This window comes from Dendronephthya gigantea, unplaced genomic scaffold (assembly GCF_004324835.1).
Source record: "Dendronephthya gigantea isolate DGI-Jeju-01 unplaced genomic scaffold, DenGig_1.0 000130F, whole genome shotgun sequence".
Classification (NCBI taxonomy): Eukaryota; Metazoa; Cnidaria; class Anthozoa; order Malacalcyonacea; family Nephtheidae; genus Dendronephthya; species Dendronephthya gigantea.
The window spans coordinates 298,990-311,906 of NW_021163140.1; the positions used below are offsets into that span (position 1 = coordinate 298,990).

At 37.5% G+C, this 12,917-nt stretch overlaps 1 protein-coding gene and 1 pseudogene across 1 annotated transcript; both read left to right on the forward strand.

Annotated features, from left to right (window-relative positions):
- The first annotated feature begins 295 nt into the window (after positions 1-295).
- LOC114536106 lies at positions 296-2,295 on the forward strand (annotated as a pseudogene).
- Positions 2,296-3,258: 963 nt separating this feature from the next.
- LOC114536091 lies at positions 3,259-12,343 on the forward strand. Its single transcript, XM_028557442.1, has 2 exons — positions 3,259-3,417; positions 6,993-12,343. Exon 2 carries the CDS (start codon positions 7,001-7,003, stop codon positions 10,154-10,156), a length of 3,156 nt encoding a protein of 1,051 aa, XP_028413243.1. The 5' UTR covers positions 3,259-3,417; positions 6,993-7,000; the 3' UTR covers positions 10,157-12,343.
- Positions 12,344-12,917: the final 574 nt, after the last annotated feature.

A 12,917-nucleotide genomic window follows, 5' to 3' on the forward strand; every position in this document is an offset into this window, starting at 1 on the left:
TTACGAAACGGAAAATTGCGTCGCCGCCTTCGCGAAACTTACAACTCGTTTGGATAACTTAACTCAAACTGTGGAAATTAGAGGTTTTAATGAACAAATTAACCATGTGTGTTTTAAATTGCATGTCACTGCCACATAGCGTTGTTATAGTGCCTGTAAGCTTTGTAAATCTAACTAGTTAATTGTTACTGATTTTCTAGCAAGTTGCGCCCATTATTATAGACATGGGATGAGACATAACGGTGTCTAAACCATCGATCCTGATGGTCTAGGATCGTTTCAAGTCAGATGTGATATGAACACAGACAGGGGTGGCTGGACCGTGTTTCAAAGAAGAAAAGATGGAAGCTTTCAAGATTTCTTCCTTGGATGGTCAGACTATAAAGCAGGCTTTGGTGATCTTAACAGCGAGTTCTGGTTGGGCCTTGATAAAATACATCGTTTGTCCAAATCTGGTCAAAATATTCTAAGAGTTGATTTGATGGACTTCACTGGCGATAAACGTTACGCTAAATATGAAACATTTAGTGTGGCTGATGAATCTGACAAATACAGATTGAGTGTTGGCAGATACTCAGGTATAACAACTACACATCAGTTGGGTACATTTGGCAGTATCCAGAGGTTATTATAACATATAAGCTGGGGTTGCTACCACTTTTTCAAATTGTAAGAAAATTTTTGGAGATGGAAATTATGATATGGGTAGCTGTAGATATACAATTATTACTAATTTCCTTCTCCAGAAATTTCCGTACAATTTCAAAAAGTGGTAGCAACGCTAGCTTAGAATGACCCCTGGCAGGTTCTTCAAATGTCTTAGTTTCTTTCTATATATTAATGGCAACCCGACCTCCTTATGGGGACAGCTAATAATATACAAAAATCAGTTATGGAATCCTTGATTTGATAAGTATGATACTGTTTATTATAACTAATCTAATTAACGTTGTCCTTTAAAACCATTAATAATTAGACCCGATTCTAGTAATATTTAAATGAATTTAATTTTTGCGTGCTTCAGCAGTGCTGTGAATATACAGGGTGTCCCAAAAAAAATGAAAACTATTGAAATCACCCATAACAATGCCATTGTTAGAGTTTGATGGCCTAAGCACTCTGTTGGGCCCACAAGTGTATAAATCGGGGTTGCCATAAGCATTTTTATGCATGCATATGATGCAGTCAGATTTGCTTGTTCGCAAAAATGATATTTATTAACAATATTTACAATTTACAAATATGGATAACATTATTTAAATGTATGTGCATCTCAAGGACCATGACCTTCGACATGTCCCCTTTCTCTAGCAACACAAAGCATTTAGCATTTTATAAGTTGCATTAAATCCCCACGGGCTGAAATTCGTGAACACGGCATTCAAATTTTAACAATAGTTTTCGTTTTTTTGGGACACCCTGTACAGGGTGTATAAAAAAAAACATAAGCTCAATAGATTTTATGCCCCTGCCCCTGGGATTTTAAAATGGCTTCTAATCGTACAGTTCAACTGCTAATGGTCAAATTAATCAGCCAAACTAATAATGGTGCAGCTTACAACCGAACAACGAGCTTTTATTGTCGTGCATGATAACTTGAATGCTAACTGTCGACCTTGTAAAATAAATTGTAAATAAAATTTTACTCGTTAAATACTCTCATTTCAGCTCGTTGGTTTACGCACCCGACTTTGTTTACCGACGATTGTGCCGCTAGAATATGATTACAAGCTTTCTCGCATTCCAGGGGCCAAACGTCTTTTGTGTTGTAGAACAAAGAGGATATTCATGAATATTAAGTGGTTGCGTTTTTTTTTATACACCCTGTAGATCCGATAGTTCGAGAGGTGTCTAATTAATATGCATATACTCGTTCTGCCCGACGGATTTCCTTTGTAGGGCATAATTTTGCGTTCTCAGAAGACATCCACCGAGCTGGACTGCATATATACCTGCCAGTTGTCGCGCTAGTTGAAAACAAATTCAATGTATAGCTTCTAGGGTTTCGATGGTTATACTTATTCAGCCTTAATTGAATCTTTAAAAGGTGACGCAGGTGATTCTCTTTCTTATCACAATCAAAACCAATTATTCTCCACTAAGGACAATGACAATGATGAGTGGATCAGAAACTGTGCTGCGAGAGTGAAAGGAGCTTGGTGGTACAACGCATGCCATCAATCCAATGTCAATGGCCTATACTTGGGTAAAGGTCAGAATAGTGACACTGCAATGACATGGTCAAAATGGCAATCGTCCAAGCTAATACTAAGATATACCCTCTTTTATAATTAAAGCTTACCTATTACATATATCTATTAGTATGGAAGAAATCGCACAGCAATTCCTCGATGTTACAGGCATAGATACGTTTTGGCCAATTGGCCCTACGCTGTACGTTAGAGTTTGAACCAAAAGCGAATAGTAAATCGTTTTTAGAGGAAAATCGTATTTATCGGGTCCATTTTTTTGTGATAATTTTAGGGATTTTTCGAATCATCAAGTCAAATAAAATTATTCTGAAGGAAAATTAGTATTATTACGACGATGACCAGGTACGCTGAAACGGCGGGGATCAGTAGAAGCAGCCGCACCCCTTGCCTTTTACTAGCAAGGGCGAGGCAAAAATTGATTTTTTTCAAAACAAGTCAGAATTTTGTCAAAATATGGCTAAATTTCACTTGTAAAAACTCGAAAAACCCTCTAAAATGACTATAATAAAGTGGTAATTACACTTCGTGTCGTTCACTTTGGTGTAAAATCAAACTTGGGAGTGAGATTTTGTAATCACAAGTTTGATATCACACCAAATTGCACTCAGTTAGATTACCACTATATATCACCGGTAAAAAGTGCGACCGACGATCGTGACGAGTAGCACAATCGTTTGGTAAAAAGAATTTTTTGAGCAATCGTACCGAAGGCGAAGTTAATTTGAGTATATTGCGGCAAAAAATCTCCCTCTGTTCAGACTGTTCTACCATAAAACTAAGCTTAAAGAAACGTTCATCCATTACTTACTAGACCATCGATGAACGATTCCAGTTAAAAATTCTAAATAATGAAAAAAAAACTGCAGAAATACAAACGTTTTTCAATTATCGGTCACGATAATTTTGTCAGAAATCGGTCATTTTCTGCCGGGCACTTCCTAGCTAAACAAAACCACCCAAGCACAATTCCCAAGCACCCCCGCGCGCTTGGTTTTTAGCCGAGATCAATACTAAAGCGCCTGGGTACGAGCACAATGAGCTCGAGTATAAAATACTAAAATTGTACATGTATCTTTCAACGAAACGTCGGAAACGAAACAATTTTGATTGTAAAACTGTAAAAGCCAATCGCCTACGTGGAATAACTAACCGGGAGATGAATATCCCGTCATTTGAAATGACTACACAACTGCTGATTCGCTAGGTAAGTATTTCAACATTTTTCAAAACTTTTAGTATATAAATTATGCTGATAAAACACATTCATAAGTCTATGACTTTATCATATATTCTTCCAACACATACTAAAACTGGGAAGAATGATTAATTATAGCATAAAATTTATATCCTAGTGATTATACAGTCGACTGCTGTGTACCATAACGACCGTGTCAGGCGTTTTGTACAGTGTACACAGCCTATCATCAACTAGGCCACCCAGTCGACTGTATATAAACCGGCATGATATTTATAAATTTTATATTCTAATTCATGTTCCCAGTTCAGAACATGTGTCAGAAGAATAGAAAACGTATGAAGTAGGTATGTCAGTCAGTCATAGACATAAAAGAATAATATTTTCTATCAGTTTTTTGGATATGATCATATAACAGTATAAAGAATTAAGATATGAAATTGACAAAGGAATAAATGGCGTATGCCAAATTCATTTATTAATATTCTGTATCTGTTAATTTTCTGCATGTCTATATTGATTATCTGTGTCTATCTTCATACAGAATAAGTCCGGTTTATTGCCTAGATATTTTCCATTTCTCCATTACATGTAAAACAGTCACAAATATCTTACAGTATCATTCTTATATTATTAAATCATTGATTGTTTGAATAAAACCTTATTGTCGATAGCTCAAGCATTAGCATATTCCTGTCCAAATTGGTATGCCAAATATTCCAATTTAGATATGGTAACTTGTTTACAAATGTGAACAGTAATATAAACACAGGGCACACCATCTAGATGAACTATGTAGACAAAGCAGAATTGTGCATTTAGAAATTGCATGAATGGGAATTGGGAAATTATTTATTTGGTAAAAGAGTGCAAAAGAGCCCTTTTATATGAGCCATTGTATTTATACTAACAGACACACGATGCTTCAAGTCGAACAACCCATTTATATTTCTCTAAAGAGAAGAACTATGCAGATAATTTGTTTTGCCAGATGACTGTCTGTTTGCCCGTGTTTACCACAGACGAACTGGAAGACGAACGTGGGCAAGCAAAAGATAGTTCTTTTTATAGTTTGTCTGTGTCATGTGTGTGCTAGACAATTGAATGAACCGTCTCTGGTAGTAGTATGAATCAGACAAATTTTTCATATTGTACACACAAACCGATTTCATTTATTTCTGCAATTGCTAAAATGTTTGGCAGGCTTACTTATGACCAATTTTATACTTATCTGTCAGCAAATATGCTTTTAAATCCAAATCAATCTAATTTTCAGGCAAATATAGCACCCTTACCTCTTTATTAGAAGCAACTAATAATTGGTGTGTCAATATTGACAGAGGCCTTATTAATGGTGTTGTCTTTATTGATTTTAAAAAGGCTTTTGACACTGTTGACTATGAAATTTTGCTTGCTAAATTGCAAGCATATGGTGTAGATAACCTAACATGACTGTGGTTTAGGTCTTATTTAACTGATATTGCAAGCAAAGATGCCTTGTCAATGGTCAGTTTTCTGGTATTTCAACCATATCCAGAGGAGAATTCCTAGTTTTTAGTCTACATAAGTGACCTCCCTAACTGCCTGTATGATGGTGTGCCTAGGATGTTCACTGCTGATACTATAGTAGTCACAGTTTAACTGATCTCCAAAACCTTATGATTTCTAGCCTAATTAACTTAAATATATGGCTGATAAACAGATTACGTTTGAATATTGCTAAAACAGAGTTTATGATCATTGGTTCTTGCGGCGCATCAAAGGCTTTGAAATGATGACACATAATAAGAGCATCAGTTGTACTTGTTCCTTCTTTATATGAACATTGATCACATTTTATTATTTTTTTTAATACTGGTGAAATCTCTTTCTTAAGTATTATTACAGTCGAGTACATTCCATAAGAGGCTTCCTGGGGTATTGGGTTAAGGTTGGCTGTTTTCCATAGAATGGGGAACACATTGTTGTTCTGATGATATGTTGAATATCTTTGTTATGTATAACTGGAGCTAAATATTTTGCAAAATCTTTCCATAGCCAATATGGTATGCCATCTGGTACTGTCAATGTTTTCTTTTTCCAAAAACCTTTCTTCCAGAAACCTCTCTAACCTTTCTTAATTAGGCTTGTTAGTAACGCGTTCGTTGATACTTGGTTGGACTTTGGAAACTATCTTCTTTTCAAGGTTAAAGCATCGTTCGTAGTTGTAATCCATCGATAAATTTCAATCATACGATTAACGTAAGGCCTCGGGCGGTTTTTAGTAGGACCGAATCAGAATTTGGGATTTCTACTATGATCGATGCCAATTAGGGTAAAATGGAGAATCTAGGTTGCAATCTTTTGGTGGGCGCTCTACTGCAAACTTCTTGTATACAGATACGCTGTTGATCTGGACATGGCCATTTAGTAATTTTAATCTTTTGTACAATGAAAGGGATTTTCACCGGACCTTGTCTTTAATTGTCTGCTAATTGCTACTCAGTGTTTTCAAGATAGATGTCTCCCCAGCACAGATCTCGATTTTCTCTGCAGCCTCGCAAAGCGAACTGGGTAGTTTTATTCCACCAAAGAATGTCGACATTTGCATGGGAATTCAAAAGCCGCGTTTACACTTCAGGCCTAGACCTGGCCTGGACTAGGTCTAGGACAAGTCTAAATAATATGTGCCACGTTCACACTGTCTTCCTTGTTGCTGATATCCGATAGCCAAAGTAATGAACAAAATACTTGGAAAACGACCCGAAACACGCCGAAAAGTGGTAATGCTATATGTATCCTATACAAATCATACTATTAAGTTAAACATTTGCCAGGACTAGGTAAAGGTTGTTAACATTACCAAAATCTTGCCCCAGGTCAGGTCCAGGCCACCTTTTGCTGTTGGCCTGGATTTTGTGGCCTAGACCAGGTCAAGGCCTGGTCTAGGTCGGATAAACAACGTTCACATCTAGGCCTAGGCCTGGTCCAGGGCAAGTAAAAGTACGTAGTTTAAACGCGGCTTAAGTACCAGATGCAACACTTTGATACAGCAAATCTACTTCTTCATCAGTCAAGGATCGAGCAGCACTTGGTTTCCTTCCTTTGCCGAGGCTCTTTAGATCTTACTGTTTAGCTTTAAGAACTTGTCTTGATTTATTAAACAAAGGTGCTTCCGTTAGCTGTTCAGGGTAACATCTTTCCTTTTTCTAGCGGCAGAACGAGGCAAAGAAACTACGCAATGAAAGCGGAATTATTCAGTAACAATACCTCGTAGTGACTCGTCGATCGCACATCCTGAGCGAAATGTTCTTTGTTTCTTCGAAACAGTCATAGTTTTTAATCTTGTACAGTTACTGTACCTGATTCCCACTGTATATAGGGTGTTTAGAATTGTATTATTATCTTATTATTTTATAAGATAACGTTATGATAACAAACAATAAATCTCGCGCGCCTAGACCGCAAATGTTTTATCACGTGGTACATTTGAACAAATCAAGTGTGTTTCCGTTCGCGTGCAGCCAACAGTTTGAAACAAGCTACAAATATTTTTAGATGTCTTCTTTCTTCTCTGTTTAAAAATTGAATACAAATGTTTTTAGGAGCGAAAATGTCTGGTATACCGTGGGAAGACGAGGAAAGTCAAAACTACATTCGAGCGGAACATATCGTCACGGTTGCTGTAAAGAATGAATTAAGGAGTTTCTTTATTCAGGAATGGAACAAACGTTACCAGGCTTCTCCTGGAGAATGGGATGATACTAACGTAAGTGGTTCTCATTTGTGTAATTTTGAGAAATTGCGGGTAAGGCCAAATAAGACTATGCTCCAGACCAAATTTAAACATGGAGATACAAATGAGTGGGATTGTACTGTACTTTTCGATGCAATTCTTTATTCCCACTCTATTGGTGCAAGTCTTAATCCAACGCAAAAGACTGAAATCGATAATCTCAGAAAACTACGTAATGAAATAACTCATAAACCTGTAAAAACGCTCGATGAAACAGACTTTCAAATGAAGACAACAATTGTTGAAAATGCATTGAATGCACTGGGACTGTCAATCAATGAAGTCGTTCGAATAAAAAACCTCTTTGCATCGTTTAAAGTTCTTCCTCCCAAGCCAACTCATGAAGTCGTTTCCCGTTCTGACGAAGTACGCGAGATAAGAGAAAACCTTGAAAAGTTGCACAGTGATAGCAGCAGAAAACTCACATATTTCTACATCTCTGGGAATCCAGGCAGTGGAAAATCGCAACTCGCCAGACAAGTTTGTGAAGATATTTGCAATGATATCGATGCGAAGGACGAAGCGATGTTTTTAATGACATTGAATGGAAAAGACCTAGATTCTCTATTTTATTCGTATGAAGATTTCTGTCGTCGGGTAAATTGCAACGAAAGCGTATTAATTAATGTTTCAAGCTCTTCAAAACCAACTGATGAGAAGATCAAGGATTTGAGATCACAGATATCCAGCAGAATTAAGAATTGGAAAAAGTGGTGGATTATTGTGGATAATGTGGAAAATCTTGAGCTCATTTCCCCATTACTGCCTCTAATAGGCGACGAAGTTTGGAATAATGGTCAAATCATATTGACAACACAAAACACAAATGCGATTCCATCAGACGGCGTATCAACTAAGCATAATTCAATTAGTGTTGGTATGAGAGACCAAGACTGTCGCCAGCTTCTTAGTCTGTTATCAAAAACAAACGACAATAATGCATTACTAGATGAGGTGGCAAAGAAATTAGATCGTCAACCACTGGCATTGGCTGCGGCAGCCTTGTATATGAGACTAGTCATCGAAAGTTGCCCTGATTTTTCGTGGCGGGAATATTTAGATAAAATAGAAAAAGGTAAAAGAAAATCTACGGAAGAACGTCTTCGGAAGACAAATTCAGCAGCATATCCATTAACCATGACTACAGCCATGCGTTTAGCTGTTGAAAAATGCGCGGAATATGACACAATTCTTGACTATGCATTCAAACTTTTCTCTTTGATATCTTTTGAACCACTACCACTTGATCTCGTTGTTAAATTCATTCAACAACAAGACGAAGACATAGATACCGTGGATATAATTCTTGCAATACGTCAATGCTCGCTGTTTATTTATGTTGGAAAAAGCCAGAAGGATATTCGCCTTCATCGTGTTGTCCACGAAACAGTCAAAACATTTTGTCTTTTAACGGAATCAGAAATTGAAAATTTAACCAAGACTGGAATTTCAAATAAAGCGCAAAATATAAGAAGAATATTTCATGTTGTAAAAACATTGTATTCTTTCCAAAATAGGGAAGATAAAATTAAATTAATCCCTCACTTAAAAACATTTTACCCGGAAATTATCAAATTGTTACCAAAGGAAACGTTATATGAATTATATATAAGCATTGATAACAATGAAATCTGTGCAATGTATCGATTTTTCGCGGACACTCTACGTTACTATTCCGAGTTTAATCTCTCGATAGAATTTCTTCAAGTGGTACTGAGACTTTATTCAGAAAAATTAGGATCAGACCATGTTTACATTGCTGATTCTTATTGTGACCTGGGTACTGTGTACAATGATAAAGGTGATCAGGAACAAGCTAGTTATTTTCTTCATCAAGCACTGAAAATTGGATTAAAACAACCAGAAAGGGATAATGTTAACATTGCTCGTTATTACAACAACCTGGGTAGCTTTTACCGCAAGAAAGGTGATTTTAACAAAGCTAGAGAATGTTATGGGAAAGCATTGCAAATTAAATTGAAACAATTAGGGCCAGATAATATTGAAGTTGCGGATTCATACAACAATATAAGTACTGTGTGTTGTGATCCGGAACGTGCTGGTAATTATTATCAGCAGGCACTGGATATTTTTTTGAAACAATTAGGTCCCAACCACATAAAAGTTGCTGGCACCTACAACAACCTGGGTATGTTGTGTATTTATAAAGACAAATTAAGTGATGCTCGTACCAATTTTCTGCGAGCACTGACAATTCAAGAGGATCAATTAGGGCCAGATCATATTGATGTCGCTAGTTCATATGATAACCTGGGTGAAGTGTGTCTAAGAGAAAGTGATCTGCACCACGCCAAGGAATATTTTCAGAGGGCACTTGACATTCGATCGCGACAGATGGGGGCAAATCAAATTAGCGTTGCTACGTCTTACGACCACCTGGGTAGTTTGTGTCTCAAAAAAAGGGATATGGACTACGCCAGATATTTTCGTCAATTGGCATTTGGTATTATTTCGCAACAGACGAAACAAAAGAGCGTTGCCACTTCCAACAACCAACAGGGAATAGTGAGCTTCAAAGGAAGGGATCTAGACGACGCTAGAGATTATTTTCAACGGGCACTTGATATTCGATTGGTTAAGTTTGACCAAAATCATATTGATGTTGCTCGCTCATACGAAAACCTGGGAGAAGTTTGTCTTCGAGAAGGTGATATACCGCACGCCAGCAAGTATTTTCGACGGGTATATGATATGCAATTGGAAAAGTTTTGGGCAACTCAAATTGGCCCTGATGTTTTATTCGACTACCTGGGTAAAATATGTCTCAAAGGAAAGGATCTGGACCACGCTAGAGATTACTTTCAACTGGCACTTGATATTCGATTGAAAAATTTTGGGCGAAAACATTTTGACGTTGCTTCTTCCTACTACAACCTGGGTGCAGTGTGTTTTGAAAACGATGATATTGAAGATGCACACAAGCATTTTAAACTAGCCATGAAATGCCGTTAGAAATATTACAGCACACTCAAATGTGATTAGTATAGGTATATGTATAATGTATAATAGCATGGTTTCGAGTGTAATTTGCAAAAAACATGCACTAGTGAGTTTATCAAAAACTTCAATTCAATTTGAAGTCTTTGAAAAACTCACGAGTGCATGTTTTTTCCAAATTGCACGAGAATCTCTGCTATTATACCTATTAATAATATGCATTAATGATCACGGAGAATGCTTTACAGAGCACTAAACCTACTAACTTATGATGCCCTCTGGCGATCGGTAGGGATGGAGACGGTAACCGGCGTTGCGAACCTGCTTGACGATGCGAACGAGCTAGGCGCCGTTGATGTGAACAGTCTACGTGCTTGTCCTCGGTCTTGAATAACACATCGCATCTTGGACGTAAACGGAACCCTCTCCATCCCGTGATCACACAGTCACACGCGAGTCACATGATGTGAGGACACGTGGAAAGAAAGAACGAACAGTCAAGGACAAAGAAGAAAACTTACCTCGACAGAAGGAACCCGTACCTGATACGCTCAATAGAACGCCAAAAACCAATGACAACAATACACTGCTGATCTAGAAAAGGAACGAAAAAACGACTGACCCGAAAAAGTGCCATCCCCTGGTTGGAAAAATGTGGTGATCGGCGGTGAACATGGGGGACGGAAGGTGTGGCAAACGAACAGTTAACAACCGGCTAACTAGACGGCAAACTTTATATATACATACCAAGGGGTAGATACCTGCTGTATACAAACACCGATCATGCTATGCTGCGAGCATTTTCACTCCATTAAATTTCCTTTATTATGAGTAATAAAACATTAAAAAATTTAGAGGCACGTGCTACATAATTATGTGATAAATAATTTATTCAATTAACATAATTCATGCGCAGTCGTATGTTGTTTTCAAATCATGTCAAAATAGAACTGTTTCATGATTAGATTATTATTATTTATTATTATGTTTCATGATTAGATTATTATTATTGTATATTAGATTAGAGATTTCCTTTTTTCGGCACTGGGATTTCCTAGAATTTTTTTGTGTATATTATTATATGCGTAATTAACATATTATTATATGCGACATGCCTGAAAAAGAGGTTGGGGATAAAGTAGAGACTGTTTAGCACAGGCTGTTGATTTGTATTAGCGCACAGTAGCGTAGCCAGCTACGCCACTGTTCGAGCATGCACTTTTATTATTTCCTTAACTTTAACTACGGCCCTTTTTACCAACATAATTATAATCAGCGATGTTTTGCAGGGGGAACGCGGGGGAACGGCGTTCCCCTTGTGAAAATAGGTAGTTTACGATAAACGACACGCTTAGCTCGACGTCGCTAGTCAATTATTTTGCTTGAAATAAGCTACAGGAAATTGATTATGCTGCTAGGACTCTGAAATAATCATACAAACGTTTTAATTGTGCAGAGAACCTCCGATATCTAGCTGATATTGCAGTTTCATTTAAGCCATCGCGTTGCCGCTGCTTTCATGTCATTGAGAGGCCATGAAAATGCTTCGTTTGAAGGCGTCGCACGAATGACAACGCTGCCATGGACCACAAATTATGCATAGCTATTGTCTCGCGTGTGGAGTTTCTTTGTTTTGCAAGCGTCGTCGAGCTGGCTGCGTCGTGAATCGTAAACTCCCTAACCACTCGTGGTGGAACGGTGTTTCCCCAAACGATCGAGAATTATGCTGAGTATAAAACTCAGGAAACTTTTATAGCACTTTTACAAGTGTCTGAAGGTGGCTCGATACAGTATATTTAGTGCGCTCTTTCGCGTGGAAACATTAATAGCCTCGCGACATTTGTCTAGTTTTATTTTCGAACGCACTGCCAAAACCAGCGAGAAACACAAACATAAATGCTGCTATCAGAATCAGAACAGCATACGCGACGCGTGTTTGTTTCACGTGATGCGTGTTTTTGACCCCCCCGTGTTTTTGACACGTCATTAAAAAATACCATTTAAAATTTCTTCTAAGTAAAATAATGCACAAAAAAATTGGGGGTCACCGTGCTTCTTTTCCAACTATCCGAGGCAATTGGTCATTTAATTTTGGGGTGAATTTTGTACACGTATGTTGCCATACCAACGGACGATCTGTAACTAAAACTAATACGATTCAAAAGTAGAGATATCAAAATATATAAAAACCCGTTGTTTGAACGTGTCAAAGTAATGAATAAATGTATAAATTTCATCAAAATTTTGCGAAATGACAGTTATGCCTTGACGTTTCAAAACACAATTTTTTTTTTGTCTGGACCAATCAAGAGCTTAGTAATTCAGACTGGCGCATGCGCATAACGTAAAAGACCATGGCGTGAGGTCCATTATGGCGGACGACTTTGATTTCGCATTTGCACATCGTGGGTGTAAATATCCGAGCGGAATTAGTACCCTCGCACGTGTTCCGCACTGGCTCGGCGATTATAAAATTAAGTCGGTAAGTATAACGATTAACGCCCTCTCTAAAAGTGTCCTGATTTAAACCCATAAGATTTTGTATGCATAAAACTGCATGATGTAATCTGCGAGGATGCCCATATTTGTGACTAATTTGGCAGACTGAGTATAATGACCTTGGTGAGTATAATGACCTTGGTGAGTATAATAACCTTGGTGAGTATAATAACCTTGGTGAGTATAATGACCTTGTTGGGTATAACTTTAATTAAATGTCAGTATTCCTAAATTCAGGATCTTCTTTAACAATAGTTGGTTACAAAGCTTAAATTTT

Excerpts from the sequence above, each read along its gene's own strand:
- LOC114536091 (XM_028557442.1), top strand. The coding sequence starts at position 7,001 with ATGTCTGGTATACCGTGGGAAGACGAGGAAAGTCAAAACTACATTCGA.